The following is a 15,776-nucleotide window of genomic DNA, read 5'->3' as shown; positions in this document are numbered from 1 at the left end:
GACCACCGGCTTTAATACGGGGGGGGGGGCATGCTTCTTAACACCCCCCATACGCAAATCCTGGCTACGCCACTGATTACGCTTAATAAAAACATATTGGAGTTGCTGTAATATTATTATATTAAAGAAATAAAAGTACTAGATCTGAGCTTAAATGTACTGGACCACTAAAAAAAATTATGAAAGTACTATATCTAGTACGAAAGTACTAACTGCGGACACCCTAGGCTACACATCCTTACTGCGTCACAAAATAGTTACGCGCGCGAAGGGGGAACGAGGCGTGACTACGCGTGCTCAGGGGCCGGCCGGCCCGGGAGCGAGCCCAGGGGCCCGGGAACGAGCCCTGGCCCGGGCCCTGGAGCGAGCGTGAGCACCCCGGGGGACTCACCTCGCGGCGGACACAGTGGACGCCATGGCGCGGCGCGTAGGTGCTGCCGCGACGGCGGGCGCTGAAGCTCTGACGAGGCGGCGGCAGCAGGACATGGCTCCACGGTCTTTCCCTTCCCCCCTCCACTACCACACACCCCTTCCACCCCTACCGTAAACCTCCCCTTCCAATCCTCCTCGCTGGACTTATCGATCACAACCCTCTCCCGTCGTCGCGTCGGTGCTGGCCATGGGATCCCGCAATATCTTCTCGGAGGAAACAAAACAAGTGTTCTTCACACAGGGGCGTTCGTGCTCCTGTGTTAACCGTTACCTTAACAGCGTTCCAATGTAACTGCGAGCATTAATAACATACCACAATATAACGTCCAACGATTGATTAGTTCTTTTATTTTATTTTTGACGTGACAACGTCTAATAAATCGATGAACTCCGGCTGCACGCACGAAAAAGAGTCCCGTTACGCACATTGCTCCGTTACGCTGTTTCCCGTTACGCTCATTGTACGCTTGCGCCGCATCTATCTCTCTTCCACTCGACTGTTTATAAAGTGAAGTGAAAAGTTAATGCGGTTTTCATTGCTTATTACATCAACAATTTCGGCAATGAAGGTTAATTATTCTTGCATTTTAAAAAATCTGATTACTAGTATAATTTGAAGTATTTAATCTTTTATTATTAAAATAAAAATGATTCAATTTTATTCATAAAAGTATGCAATCATTTCATCAATGTTTTGTTATGACTTTGTCACGTTAAATTATCGTCCTTAAACCGACATTACAGACAACCAATTTATTTTAATGTTTTAATACTTATGCTGAAATTAAACATCAAATTAAATATATAATTATGCGTCAATTTTCGCAATAAATGATCCGTATGATCTCGAAAAAAGGTGTACATTGCTTGACGTATTACAATTTTTTTTTTTTTTGCAATTGGTTTCCAAACGATTATATTTTTATAGTACAGAAAACTTTTTTTTGTCTGTGGTGTTTAGACCGTGACTTTATTTTGAATGTATGATATTATTAGATCAACTAGGTCATCGAACTTGTGAAACAAACATTGCGGTGACAGTGTTGTTTTAAGTCTCCAACTATATTTGATCATTCGATAGTAAAGGCTCCAATAAAATTGGTGGAATAATATTTGAGTGTTAAACCGACACTAGAGCATCCATGTTTGTTTGACGAGTTGGATGAATTGAGTTTCCATGAAATATTTTTTTTAGTAGGCTGACTTTAAAGTATGTCAGATGTTTTAGGGTAATTGTCCAATCAGAACATAGCCCTTCGAAAAAGGAAATTGCTCTTTTTTCCGGTTTAATGAATTTTCAAATTGGTTAAGAACACTCATGAGATTCAAGATGTTTTTAGTTAAAATAACTTAAATAATTTTAGTATTAATAGATACTTAAATCTAAATCTTTATGGTCTTCAATAAGCAGTTTTATTGTCTATAAATGTTTTACATCGCAAATCATTTATTTTTAATTTGCAATAGTTATTAATATGATTTAAAACCCACATACAATGAAAATTAATAAATGCATAAAAATATAACAAGAAATGCATATTTAAATTTAAAAATTATGTTTAACACTGACACGTTTGAGCGAGCTCAGTAGAAAATAATATTTTGCTACTGTGACAGGATTTAAAACATGTTCGAGTTTATCAGTCCAAAATTCTTTTTTTGAGGGAACTGTAAGTAAGCTGTATTTATTCGTCCACTACCATCAAACTTGGTTCTAAAATATAAGTTGGAAACGAATGTATGACAGTGTGACAGTGCTGATGTATAAAAGTTTGTCAATGTGACAGTTGTGTCCGAAAAAGAAGACGCAACTGCACCAGAAACCAGAGAATTGTAGGTCGGTTGTTAGGTTCGATCGGAAGTGAGGAAATCCTCCGGCATGAAGAAGGTGAAAATGGGGGAAATGGGAGAGGGGGGAAGACTGTAAATTAGAGAGAGAGAGAGACAGACAGACAGAAGGGAATTAGCTGTCACGACTGTCTCCTTGCGTCTTGCGAAGCTCTTTTGTTGGTTTGAGAAACAATGACACGTGGACAAAAGACCAGAGAACTCGTGAAGTGCAGACCAGCGACTATAAGGTCCGTTGCACAATTCGAGAATTTTAAGACTCGTCACTATACACTGTTAAAAAATGTTCACCCTTAATTTACGGAATTGTCCAGGGGGATCTTCGTAAGTTTACAGACACTTGCGTTCACTTACTTTTGACCAGAATCCAAAAGAATATTTTCGGTACATTAGCAAAAATATTAAGAAACTGGTTAAGTAAGAACACCCTTCTTTTGTCCACTTGTGTGTTAACCTTTGATTAGAACGAAATAGACAACGGGGAAGTCTAAATACTATTCGATCATCTGAGTTAAATGATTCGTTTAAAAAAAAATCCGTAAATTTACTGTAATTTTCCAACGGTGTACAGTGTGACTATATACAGTATGACCTTTTCCCATCTTTCTTTCCGAATAGTCCAGTTCTTTAAGGTTTAATCCCCCCCCCTTTTTTTTCCCCCACCCGCCATTTATAATTCTGGCGAGCAGTCTGGCGGATCCAAAAAAAAAGAAAGAAAAAAATAACAAATTTGCCAATGAGAATTTCGCGTCGCTGCAGTTCCCACGCTCAGTGCCTTGCTTGCTCCCAGGTCGCCTCTTGCTCGGTTCTGCACCAGTTCATCCATGAGCAGGCGTGGTGGATTCCTCCCGCGAATCCTTAATTACTGCTTACTGACATTACTGATGTTGCTGGTCGTCGGCTTACTTCCGAACCTCGTAACTCCATTTCAGTCAATTTTACAGGAGAACTTGTGAGCTTTTGGAGCACGGTTTCGACTGAAAAAAGATACGATGTTTTATAATTTGTGAATAGAAAAGAGACTAAGTAGAGTTGACTTAACGAAGTTTTATCAGCATATGCACTATGAAAAAATACACCAAACACATCCAGAACATAAAACTGGGAAAATCTGGACTTACGAGGTTTTAGAATTAAGCCGACGTGGTGTTACTGGTGTTAATGATGTTACTGATGTTAATGATATTAATGATATTAATGATTACTGATATTAATGATGTTAATGATGATATTACAGATTATTGATATTAGTAATTATATTACTGATTACTGATGTTACTGGTGTTACTGATGTTCCTGATGATATTACTGATTATTAATATTAGTAATGATATTACTGATTACTGATGTTACTGATGATATTACAGATTATTGATATTAGTAATGATATTACTGATTACTGGTATTACTGATGTTTCTGATATTATTGATGTTACTGATTACTGATGTTACTAGTGTTACTGATGTTCCTGATGATATTACTGATTACTGATATTACTGATGTTACTGGTGTCACTGATATTACTTACATTACTGATTACTGATATTATTGTTATTACTGATACAGGATCAATCTATTCTTGAATAAAAATTTCACTCAAAATAATTTCCCTACACTGTAATTATTTTGTTTTGTAAATGGAAAAGAAATACTAATGTAAAATTACAGACATTTGTACATTTACATGAAAACAACTGTATCACTAAAATAAATAGTATTCGCATTAATACTGGGTTCGGATTCTTACCCGGGCATTTGTACTTTGTGTTGTCCCAGTACCTTCAATAGTTAAAGTTATTTGTAAACCGTTCCCTGAATAACTTTCAAGTATTAACTGCGCACATAATTAACATCATATAAACAAAAAAAGTTCAAATTGTTTAATATTCGAATATGGTTTCCGTTGTTTAAGAATGTTATGCTTGAATAAAACATGTATTAAAACATAAAATTATGTGCAAATTTTCGAAAAAAAATTTCATGTATGCAAAAATAACTATATCAATGAGTTGTGAAAAGTTTCAATAAATTGCTTGTAGTATTACAAACAATCATTTCTTGGCAATTGTATTCCAAAAGAATTTTTGTAAAAAAGTACAGATTTTTTTTGTAGTAAACAGATGTTACTCCCCCAGTTTAATTTTCTGTTCAAGAAAATTTTATACCTTTTTGGACACGCTCTTGGAAGAAACATTAATATTTATACAGCTATATTTTTGAATAAACAAAATGATATTTATTATTTTAAATAAACAACGTTATGTGTTTGCTATGTTTATTACCGAAGCACTATTCGGCTGTCTAAACCTGAATGATCCTTGCGTCACTTATTAAAAATGTTTTGCCTTTATCTTGAAGAGAATTTTATTGTTTCGGTTTGGGCCCAATTTTCCTACTCTCAAACTTCTTCCTTTCCACCGAATACCTACTTTCTTAACATCATTCACCAATATATGAATCGATTATCAGCCTCGTATGAACGATATTGCAAAATTAATGCATGCATTTAAATTTCGTGGTATTAAAAACATGGCACAAAAAAAATATAAAAAAAAATTTTTGGTTCTCGGATTAAGATATTCTTAATTCGATTTCCCTGTAGAGGGTCGATTAAATAATCAATTATTCACACAATTCGATTTGTAAAGCGATTCGCGCCCGAAGATTTCCTGAAATACTCGCACACTTTCTCTGGTCCGGGGCGACAAAATGGGGTTGGATGACTTCGCACTGACTTCTAGCACCGCCGCGTTGCTGTTGAACAAAACACTGTTCACAATGAAAAGTAAGTAGGGGGGGGGGGGAGGGTTTGGGAAACCAACTGCGAACCGAAACCACGTCAAACACCACGACACGGTCCGAACACGCGCGAGGAACTACCCTCGACAAGGAACGACAGGTCAAAACGATTTAGTATTATGGTACGAGACATCGGAAATAATCGCACAGTGGCAAAAATTTACGGCACGTTTCTCTGAGAAAAAAAAAATTATAATTTTTCTGTTTATAAAAGTTAAAAGAATAGTAACATTAACTATTTTTAAAATAAGACTTTACATATGAATAGAAAAAAAAAATTATGTATCTTTACAAAAAAAATTCCTTTGGAAACCAGTTGCTAAGAAATATATTGTTAATTTATAAAATAGCTAAGGTTATTTTTGCATAAATTAAACAGGTTTTTTTTCGAAAAAAAAAATACTGATTATTTCTTAAGAACATTGGCGCATAATTTTATATTTTGATTCATGTTTCATTCAAGCATTTTTAATTTTTAACCATAGAAAGGATAGTCGGATATTCAACTATTTTATTTTAGTTTGTTGTATCATGTTTATTACGTGCGAAGTTAATACTGGAAAGTTATTCAGGGAACGGTTTACAAATAACTATTAACTATTGGAGGTACTGGGACAACACAAAACATAAATTCCCGGGTAAGAATCCGAACTTTGTATTACTGGGAACAATATATTGTTCTGATATAGTTGTTTTTATGTAAATGTAGACATTTACAAATATCTGAAATTTTCCACTAATATTTCTGTTCCATTTATAATAAATAATAATACAGTGAACTAAACCAAATTATAAAATGTACGAAGCAAGGTAGGATCTTTCATTTCGAATTACACCTAGCTAGAGACCTGCAAAATTCGCGGATTCATTGACCTCTAGGATAGACTCCACCGTCCTTTAAATACTCGCGGAAATGACACCTGTTCAATGGCTACTGAAGCGTGAGACGTCTCAACAAGGCTGTCCGTAATTCGGCACTTTCTTGGTTTAGTATTTCCCATTGGCTCACAGTTCCCCGGATAAAATGTGGGCTAATCGCAGAAGCGGTACGAAGGTATAGTTGTTTTGATGCTAGCCTATCGCGTAATGAATCCGCGAAATTTGCATGTCTCTACCCCTAGTTCATGATTTCCGTTTCCGATGTATCCCGACACACGCCAGGAAAACAAAATAACACATACTTATTCCTCCAACATCTCTGATCTGAAACGATAAGCAATAAAGCAGACTTCCGATAGTCCGGAATCCAATGGTCAGGAAAGTCTGATGGTCCGGCACCACCTGTGAAGATAGATTTGTCGATGACTAGATTAAAATGTAGGTAATAATAGCACAGCAAATAAAATAACCAAATACATAGTGTGTGACCGGTCCTTTAAATAAGCTCCTGTATCGTATCTGCGCACACACTGCTGTAGTCGGATGAGAGCTACGGCACGCGCGCCACAGTTTACGGCAAGCGTACCACAGTTACGGCACGAACGCCACAGTTTACGGTACACGTACCATAGTTACGGCACGAACGCCACGGTTACGGCACACGCACCATAGTTACGGCACGCGTACCACGGCCTGTCGGCGCGAACAAAGGAACGTCGCCGGCTGGCGGCCGCGTGGCGCGCACGCGCGCTTGACGCAGCGGTTCCGGGCCAGAAGGGCTTAAATGCGCCGCGCATCGCGAGCCGTTATGGATTTCCGAACCCCGCCAGACAAGTCGGCTCCTGTTCGCTTCAAGGCCGCGGGGAAACCCATCCGCCGAGCTCATTAACTACGCAAGGAACGCAAGAACGCAAAGACGCAACACGTAAGCCGTCACCTGACCCCGCAACTTGGAATTGTAAAACAGCAGACTCTTCGACATTTTTCTCTTCGGCAAATGTTTCTCTTTTTTTTTTTAAGTAATGCTTCTTTAGGCGCTTTATAAAAAAAATGAGGATGAATTTTTACGATGCGCAGCATGCAAACAAAACTGACAGGATGGAATAAGGCTACGTACAAATAAATATATGTGTGCTTTTAAATCATATACTTAAGCTTAAGATATTGAATACTGGTCCATATAATTAAAAACGTTTATTTATTGTCAATATTTGTGATATAAAATTGTGTTTATAAACTTTTTCAAGTTGTTTTATGTAAGTGAGGTTATGTTCCCGTACGCAAAACGATGTCAGGTTGCTTGTAATTATCCTTCGTCGCCGGCAGGGAGTGTCCTGCCCGTTTCCCAGGGTGCGTTTGTGTGTTTATGTTCCTGTATGTATAATTTATTTCAAATTTAAATTATTAAATCACTATTTATAAAATAGTAATAAATGTTCAGCATATTTTTGATTTTATTATTATTTAACATTTATCTCAATATTTAACTTAATTAAATAATTAATATAATTTATTTCGAATTTAAATTATTAAATCACTATTTTATAAAAAGTAATAAACGTTCAGCCTATTTTTGATTTTATTATTATTTAACATTTATCTCGATATTTTACTTAATTAAATAATTAATTCATACATGTATTAATAAAAAATATTGAATTATGAGTATTTATTCAAATGTTTTAATTTGATACATCTCACACAATACCAACGGTATTGATTATATCACTAAAGTCCTTTAAATATTTTATTTCTATTAACTATTTGCATGCAATATTAAAGTTTTTTTTTATTACAACAAATACGTAAAACTTCTAATGCGCAATATTCTTAATAGTTTGTTTTAAACTCGTAGTTTCCTTTAACTGTGCTATAATAAATATTTGAAAACGTGAAACGTTTGATAAAATGAAAATCGAAACCTTTTAGGAACATTACATCTGCAACTTTAAAAGTTTCTGAACACTTAGTTTCAAACATGGAAGACGCAAAGTTTACCGTTGCTTTTATTTTGTTTTAGCGCATTGCGCACTTCATTGAAAGGTGTTTGAAAGCGTAGTTTTTTGATACGTAAACATCTTAACTCTTGGCATGCCGCATTTGGTAGGAATAATTTCGTGAATGGGAAGGAAATTTGTAAACATGGCACTGCCATTTGTGGCGCATGAGGCAAACCGAAGTTCACAAAGCCAAATGTAAACTCTATAGTTTCAACTGTTAAGTGGATTTTTACAAGATAGGCCAGTATTTTAATAAAATAACTTGAGAAGTTTCATTATCTAGTTTGAAATTTCAGTCTGCAAATTGAATGAATCGATAGTCGACGCAGCTGCTCCGGCAGCGCATTCTAGCGGCGGGTGCAGAAACTACGCGTGATTCGCGTCCAGAAATGTAGTTGAAAACACACTTAACGTGTATTTCTTTTCTTTCGTACTTTTCGTATTTATTTCACCCAGGATTATTTCAAAGAACTCCACATTAAATTTCGTGTTCGATTATCGAATTGTTTGCAAGATGAGAACATTTATGAAATTTGCCAGTTACTGAAGTAAGATATTTACACATAATTGGCGACTACTGAAAGACTTGTCCACTTTTATTATTCACTTCGTGAATTTTTTTGCGTAGTTCATATATAGTTGGTCTAAACGCAAGGAAAATTCTGTATTCACAAATAAAAAAAAAAACTAAGCGAGCGCATAGCAGGCCAGCTACACAACTATGCACTCCACCTGTAATAAATCGGTCCACTGTCGAATTCATACGCGTTCATTTTTAGCCAATTTAATTTCACGATGAATCTAACATGAGTAAGTAGTGTAAAAATAAAAGTATTGTTACGAATAATGTAGCGAAAACTGGGTTCGTAAGGGATAGTCCAATTAAGTTTTATTACAATTTTATTAATAACTATTATCTACATAACTAATAAATAGAGACCCGGAAATTTCGCGGATTCATTTAGTCGCAAGCTATAATGCAAACCTTCACACTCTCGCACTGTGTTCATGATTGGCCCGCAGTTGCTTGGACACGCCCCTCTATGACCGTGAGCCAATGATGCCCAGCTAGGAGAGAAGTAAGCGAATCAGGTAGTGCCAAATAACAAGGATAAAAATGTTCTCGCTAAGAAATCAACCAATGGGAAAGTAAACATTGGTCGAGCACACCTATAACTTTGAATTCTATCCTGAGGCCAGAAGAATCCGCGAAATTTCCGGGTCTCTACTAATAAATAATTTTGCTTTAAAAATGTCTGATAACCAATCACTTGCAATTAAAACAATATTATTCTCAAGTAGCTCAATGTCAAGTTCCCGCAGTTCGCACTCCTCACTGTAGCTAGGCTCGACAGTGGTTCGCCCCTTACCTCACGCCTGTCCACACACACACACAGTCTCGCGCCACTCAGTCGCACTCTCATGGTCCCGCCGCACCGCGTCGCGCCACTCTCGAGGGGGTCTCTCACCCTCTTCGCTTATGTCGCACTTCCCTTCACTCGCGGGAACTCTCCGAACTCTCGGAACTCCCGGCGGAGGCCGGCGTCGTCGCTTATATACCCGTGGCGGTCCTTCTCGAAGGGACGAGAGCGGCCGTGACGAGTCGCGTCACCTTGGGCCGACCCGAAAACCCGAAAAGTCCAGAAAGGCGGCGTTTATTCGCGCCACTCCGCGCGGCGGCCTCGGAGGAACCCGCAGAATTTCCAGGCCTCTTAAAGTGTCAGTTACAGTAGTCCGTGACGGGAGGGTGAGCGGGGATTGGAGGGGGATGGGTAGCGAGGACCCTTGTAATCCGGCCAGGCATACGTGGCATGCGTGACGTCATCGCCCGTGCGAGGCCGCTGGCCAGACTCGCTGGAAGGCCCGCTCAGGTACTTGCCTTGCCTCCTAGCACGCATTTAACAGTACTTTAAAACTGATTCATCAGCGACAGCTGACAAACTGACTTGTGAAACCTCGGTCACATTGGACTGGCCCCACCAGCCACTGTTTGCTAGGGACTGGAAAAATTCGAGGATTCAATGACCTCCAGGATAGACTCCACGATCCTGTGCATACTCGGGCAAACTTTCACCTGTTCATTGGCTGCTGACTCGTGAGGCGTCTCAATTGGGGACTCGTGATTCGATATTGCTTTGACTGAGGGTCTATAATTGGGCCCACAGTCCTTCAGGTTAACAGTGAACCAATAGCAGAAGTTGCATAAAAGTATAATTATTTGCATTTTAGCATATCGCGGAATGAATCCGCGAATTTTTCCGGTCTCTACTGTTTACTGTAGCTGTGAGCAGCATATCCACACCACAGTCGGCAGCAGTAGCTAGCCGGGTTCAGAAGTGCCCAAAGTGGTGTGGAAAATGACGCCGCCTGCCCGGGCACACGCACAAACTGCGCGGAGCTTCCGGAAAACAAATGTGATTTGAAAACTAATCAATAGATCCACGGAATTTTCGCGCATTCATTTAGTATCAAGCTAGAATGCAAACCTCCAAACTGTCGCACTGTGTTCGTGATTGGACCGCAGTTATCTGGACACGCCCCTCTACGACCGTGAGCTAACGATGTCCAGCTAGGAGAGAAGTAAGCGAATCAGGTAGTGCCAAATAACAAGGGTAAAAATGTTCTCGCTAAGAAATCAACCAATGGGAAAGTAAACATGGGTCGAGCACAACTATAACTTTGAATTCTATCCTGAGGCCAGAGGAATCCGCGAAATTTCCGGGACTCTACTAATCAAGATGCCCGAGTAGGGTCTGTTTACGAAAAAAAATTTAAAGTTCGCTGAGGGCCGATAAGAAGTTTGGTTTTCCGGATTAAGTTTTGAAACTGTATTCATAGAAGAGTTTAAATGGCTAAAAAGGTGTGTTTTCAGATAAGTTTTCAGACATAAAACAACCAGTTGCAACAGATTCTTGAAAGCACTTAAGGGACTTGCATTACACCTTTATCTTCGTTTCTCCGCCATGTAATGTTACGGTCACCGCTCATGTGCACGACGAGAAGACTGCGCGCCAGTCCAGAGGAGACGCCGCGCTAGAAGCACCAGCGAGCGTCGAGCTTATCATCCCGCCTCACTAAAGCCCGCCGCACACGGTACAATATTCCTTACAATATTGTAAGCTAGGAGTCGTACTGGCTCTACTACAAGTTTCTTCACTCGAATTCCAACTGGATACTAGTAGCTGTACGAGCTGGGCTAATGGTTTTGCGTAATAGACTGCGTCCTATTTTCGTTGCTTGGTGTGTTCCAATATTTAAGGAGTGGCCAATCAGAACTCATGAAAACAGCATGAGGGGTTGTTTACACTTTTAAGTGCGTATGTAGTGATAAACATGGACGGAAAGAAGTGGAATAGTGACCAACTCCTCGTTTTAATAAATGCATACAAAGAAGAGCCATGTTTGTATGTAGTAAAAAAATGTGAATTATCATAATAAAAATTTGTTGTGGAGAATATTCTCTTAACAAAACTAGTAAGGCAGCTAGAATCGTGTGCAGCAGAAACTTGTAGCGCACCTAGTGTTTCAGCTTGTAGCCTACACAGTACAGAAACCAGTAAGAATTCTATTAAGGAAACTAGTAGAAAATATTGTACCGTGTGCGGTGGGCTTAACACACATACACCCCTGACGAGGCGGGCCCCTTATGAACCACAACGAGAAATCGAAATGTATCTCGAACGCTATTTATTTATTTTTCAAAGGTCCCAGAGAAACATTTTAATTCCGCTGATTTGTCCATCGTCTTCTTGAAATTTGAGTCAACGTTCCTTTTAATATATATCTCACACATACTATAAGGAGGCGTCTATAAATTACGTGAGGAGTTTGGGGGGAGGGGGTCTAGCCGAATCTCACCCAATATCACGTGGTCGAAGGGGAAGGGTCTCTGCAAATATCACGTAATTTCTTTCCCCCGCAAGAAACAGTGTAAAATTTGCGAGAAAACTTGATTAAATTAAGTAAAACACTATTTTCCACTAAAACATGGCTAAATCCTACACATGAATATTTATCGCGGGTACGCGAACGCCACAAAGCCACTCTCGAGACCACACACGATTCCCCGTGAACTGAATTAGAAATGAAAATAATTTTACGAAATTTAATTAATCCGATTTAAGTACCTATTATATTATTCGATTTTTTTCACTGTGATTCAAGACTACGTTCTGTCTTAAACACTAGCCTTAACTAGTATTAAATAAAAATTATGAATCATTTTTTTTTAAATAAATCCAATGCAATCATGTAAAGCATTTTGTAAATTATCACGTTTGCCTGGGGGGGGGGGGGGGGGAGCAGTTCGAGCCAAATCTCACGACAACTCATCATGGGGGGAGGGGTGGTCTAAAATTGCCAAAATGGCCTCACGTAATTAAAGGATGCCTAATATTCATTAAAAAAAAACTGCTATAAATCGACTTTCAGACCACTTTATCACCGTCATCAAAAAATGAAACAATGTGCCATGTGTTTTCAGTACGCACTACAAATCCGAAAGTGTTCTGCACTAAAATAACAGATTCCTTTGGAAACCAGTTAATGAGAAATAGTTTGTAATATTATAAAAACAAATTAGCAACATTGTACATCAAATGGCTATGATTATTTTTGCAATATTAAATAAGATTTTTCGAGATAATAATGAGTATTTCTTTCAAACATTGGCGCTTAAATTTATATTTTATTGGACGTTTCATAACCGTTTCACTAAACTGACTTTGTTTCGTTTTAGTACATGCTTATTTACGTATGGGTGCAGTTGATACTGTAAAGCTATTCAGGGAACGGTTTTCAAACAATTTGAACTTTTGAAGGTACCGGGACCACACAAAGCATAAATGCCTGGGTAAGAATACGAAATCCGTTTTACTGCGAACCTATTTTGTAATGATACAGTTCTTTTCATGCAAATTTTCTATTTAACAAAATATCTGTAATTTTACATGAATTTTTCTTTTCCGTTTACAAAAATTAAAATGGGGTGTGTCTGTGTTATGGACACGGCCGTGTGTTGTACGTGAATACGTGTACGTAACAGGTAATACTTTCTATACAAAATATAAAATACGCTTTTTATTTTAACACCATATCATATTCACTGTACATCTTTTACACTAATGTTTCATATATTCAATCGATAGATTTTGACGAGCGCTGACGTTTGAAACTCAAACTAACGTCGTAGCTTCTCAGAGTCCAAAGTTATACCTAGAGACCGGAAAAATTCGCGGATTCAATGACCTCTAGGATAGACTCCAATATCCTCTACACACTCGGGCAAATGCCAACTGTTCATTGGCTGTTGACTTGTGAGTCGTCTCGACTGGGCGGCCTGTGATTCGACACTTCTATGAGTGAGGGTCTCTAATTGGCCCTCAGTTACAGAAGCAGCACTAAGGTATAATTATTTGAATTTTAGCATAACACGAATTGAACCCGCGAATTTTTCAGGTCTCTAGTTATACCAAATAGAAATCTCTAAACGCAGCAAAATGATTTCAAAATGGCGGCGCTTCCCCCTCCACCGCGCCCGATGCATCACAGTCCTCACTTAGCGTAACGAATTCTTTGATCCTTTAGCTATCCAGTGGTGTGATTAAATTTTGGATGGAGGTGATAGATACCAAACTGTACCCCCCGATTTTGTTATCATTCGTTTTTTTTAATTGCCTCCCACTATGGAAGCAATTTCAAAGACGTATTCACGTCGAAAAAAAAAATGAAATGACGGTGAGGATTGGAAATAGCCGTTGCTCCCCTGATGGAACGCGGGTGTGACTAGTGGTGCCAGGTTCTCCCCCCACCCCACCACCCTGTGTAACCCACCAACCCCCAGAGGCCGCCAGCTCTGCCGGCTTAACGGCCTCTGGTCACGACACGTCCGCCCTTCCGCACGCAAGGTCGAAGGTCAAGATCGAGGTCACCGCCTAAACCCTGCCTCTATTGGCCAGAGCTTGGCTAGGTCGCGATTACCCGCACTTTGGGCAACCCTTCCTTCTCCGCGGAGAACCACGGAGACAGCGGTCACAGCCCGAGGGAACTGAATTGTTGCCCCTTGGAAGGGCAGCCCTTCAGGCTTTTCTGACAGTAGTGTTTTTGAAAGATTGTCTGAATAGTTGCCCCTTGGATGGGCAGCACTTCTGGATTTTTCTGACAGTGGTTAGTGCCCATCCAAGGGGCAACAATTCAGACAATCTTTCAAAAACACTACTGTCAGAAAAATCCTGACGGACTGCCCTTCCAAGAGGCAACATTTCAGAAAACCTTTCAAAAACACCACTGTCAGAACAATCCTGATGGGCTGCCCTTCCAAGGGGCAAGTTTTCCGGATTATTTAAACACTTAAAGAAACATGTTTTCATAAATTGGATGGGCTGCCCTTCCAGTCGCTGTACAAACAACCCATTGCCAGAAAAATCCTGAAGGGCTGCCCTTCCAAGGGGCAACAATTTCAGTAGCCCCCACAGCCCAGCGCCTGCCTCTCTGTCATCAGACAAGACTTGTCGCGACTTGTCGTGACACGTCGCGACACCACACGGGCGCCTCGCGACAGCTTTCACACCGTTATTTTGGCCACGCTATTGCTTCCCCAAACTTTTTTTTGGAATAACACTTCACTTCGAGATACTCTTTCAAAGATGGATCATGTAAAAATAGATCTTTCTCCCGCTGTCAACATTACTAATCGATTCGCATCCAGTTTCACATAGAGAGGAAAAAAAATTGGTTGTCTGTAAAGTCTGTAAAGTTTAACGTGACAACGTCATAACAAAACATTGATGAAATGATTGCATACTTTTATGAATAAAATTGAATCATTTTTATTGAATTATCACTATTTTGTATGGACACAAAGAAGGAGTGAAATGAAATCTACAATTAATTTATAAATTTAATTTAATTTGCACTCATTAAATCAAATATGTTTATTACTTTAATGAAGAGATTATTTTAACTATATCTTTTATACATGTTTGCTATTTAACTTCTTCCAATCTGTGTTATTCTGTTAAGGATAGGACGATGATAGGAAAAGTAGGAAAGGAATGGGAGTGTTTCAAGTTTAATGTGCCTCGAAAAAGTCAAATCGATGGTTGTTCCAATCGAGTGGAAGAGAGATAGATGTGGCGCAAGCGTACAATTAGCGTAACGGGACACAGTGTAACGGGACAATGTGCGTTACGGGACAGTTTTTCGTGCATGCAGCCGACGTTCATCGATTTATTAGTCATTGCCACGTCAGTAATTCTTACATGTCAAAGGAAGAAACTCCTATAAACATGGATCGTGAACTCCCGAGTTACAAAGTGAAGCCACAAATTTACGTACTTTGTGAAGTCTGAACATTGCCTTTTATCAATCGAATTATAGCTAGAGAACGAAATTTTTTTAATGTGGGGTTTTCTGGGCCAAAGACAGACCAACAGTGTGTTTGGTCGTAGACAGCCTGTTAAGAGCTCTTGGAAGTCTGCAGCCAATGAACAGGCGGCATCTGGCTAAATGTGCAGATAACTGTGAAGTCTATTCCGCAGGTCACAGACCCCGCTAATTATTCCATCGCTTTTGATAGTTATTAAAATTAACTAACATGCGGTCACCCATTGGTTTATTAATGGCATCATTATATATCTTAGTTTAAAAAATAGTATGAAATCTACTCTTAATTAAGTGACAGTTAATGATAAACAAATAAAATTACCGATTATTAAGTGTATTCAATCTTTAAAATAAATTGCAGCAATTAATAGATTAAGAGCATCAGGGAGCAGTAGGTAACTGTTCCCTGATGATGGCGACTGCAATGTCGACCG

The 15,776-nt window shown here is 39.0% G+C and overlaps 1 protein-coding gene across 3 annotated transcripts in view; it reads right to left on the bottom strand.

Moving 5' to 3' along the window:
• Positions 1–15,776, bottom strand: part of LOC134541189 (uncharacterized) — a 181,582-nt gene that overhangs the window by 113,039 nt on the left and 52,767 nt on the right. The window contains exon 1 of one of the 3 annotated variants that reach the window (XM_063384427.1): positions 392–496. The exons of the other annotated variants lie outside the window; for them this stretch is intronic. Within the exon in view, the coding sequence (XP_063240497.1) occupies positions 392–486 (95 nt within the window). The 5' untranslated portion in view covers positions 487–496. Of the gene's footprint in view, positions 1–391; positions 497–15,776 lie in introns of those variants that run through there. 3 annotated transcript variants of the gene reach the window in all.

This window comes from Bacillus rossius, chromosome 18, assembly GCF_032445375.1.
Source record: "Bacillus rossius redtenbacheri isolate Brsri chromosome 18, Brsri_v3, whole genome shotgun sequence".
Classification (NCBI taxonomy): domain Eukaryota; kingdom Metazoa; phylum Arthropoda; class Insecta; order Phasmatodea; family Bacillidae; genus Bacillus; species Bacillus rossius.
The sequence above is the reverse complement of the archived record's forward strand: the minus strand, read 5'-3'. Positions and strand labels throughout refer to the sequence as shown.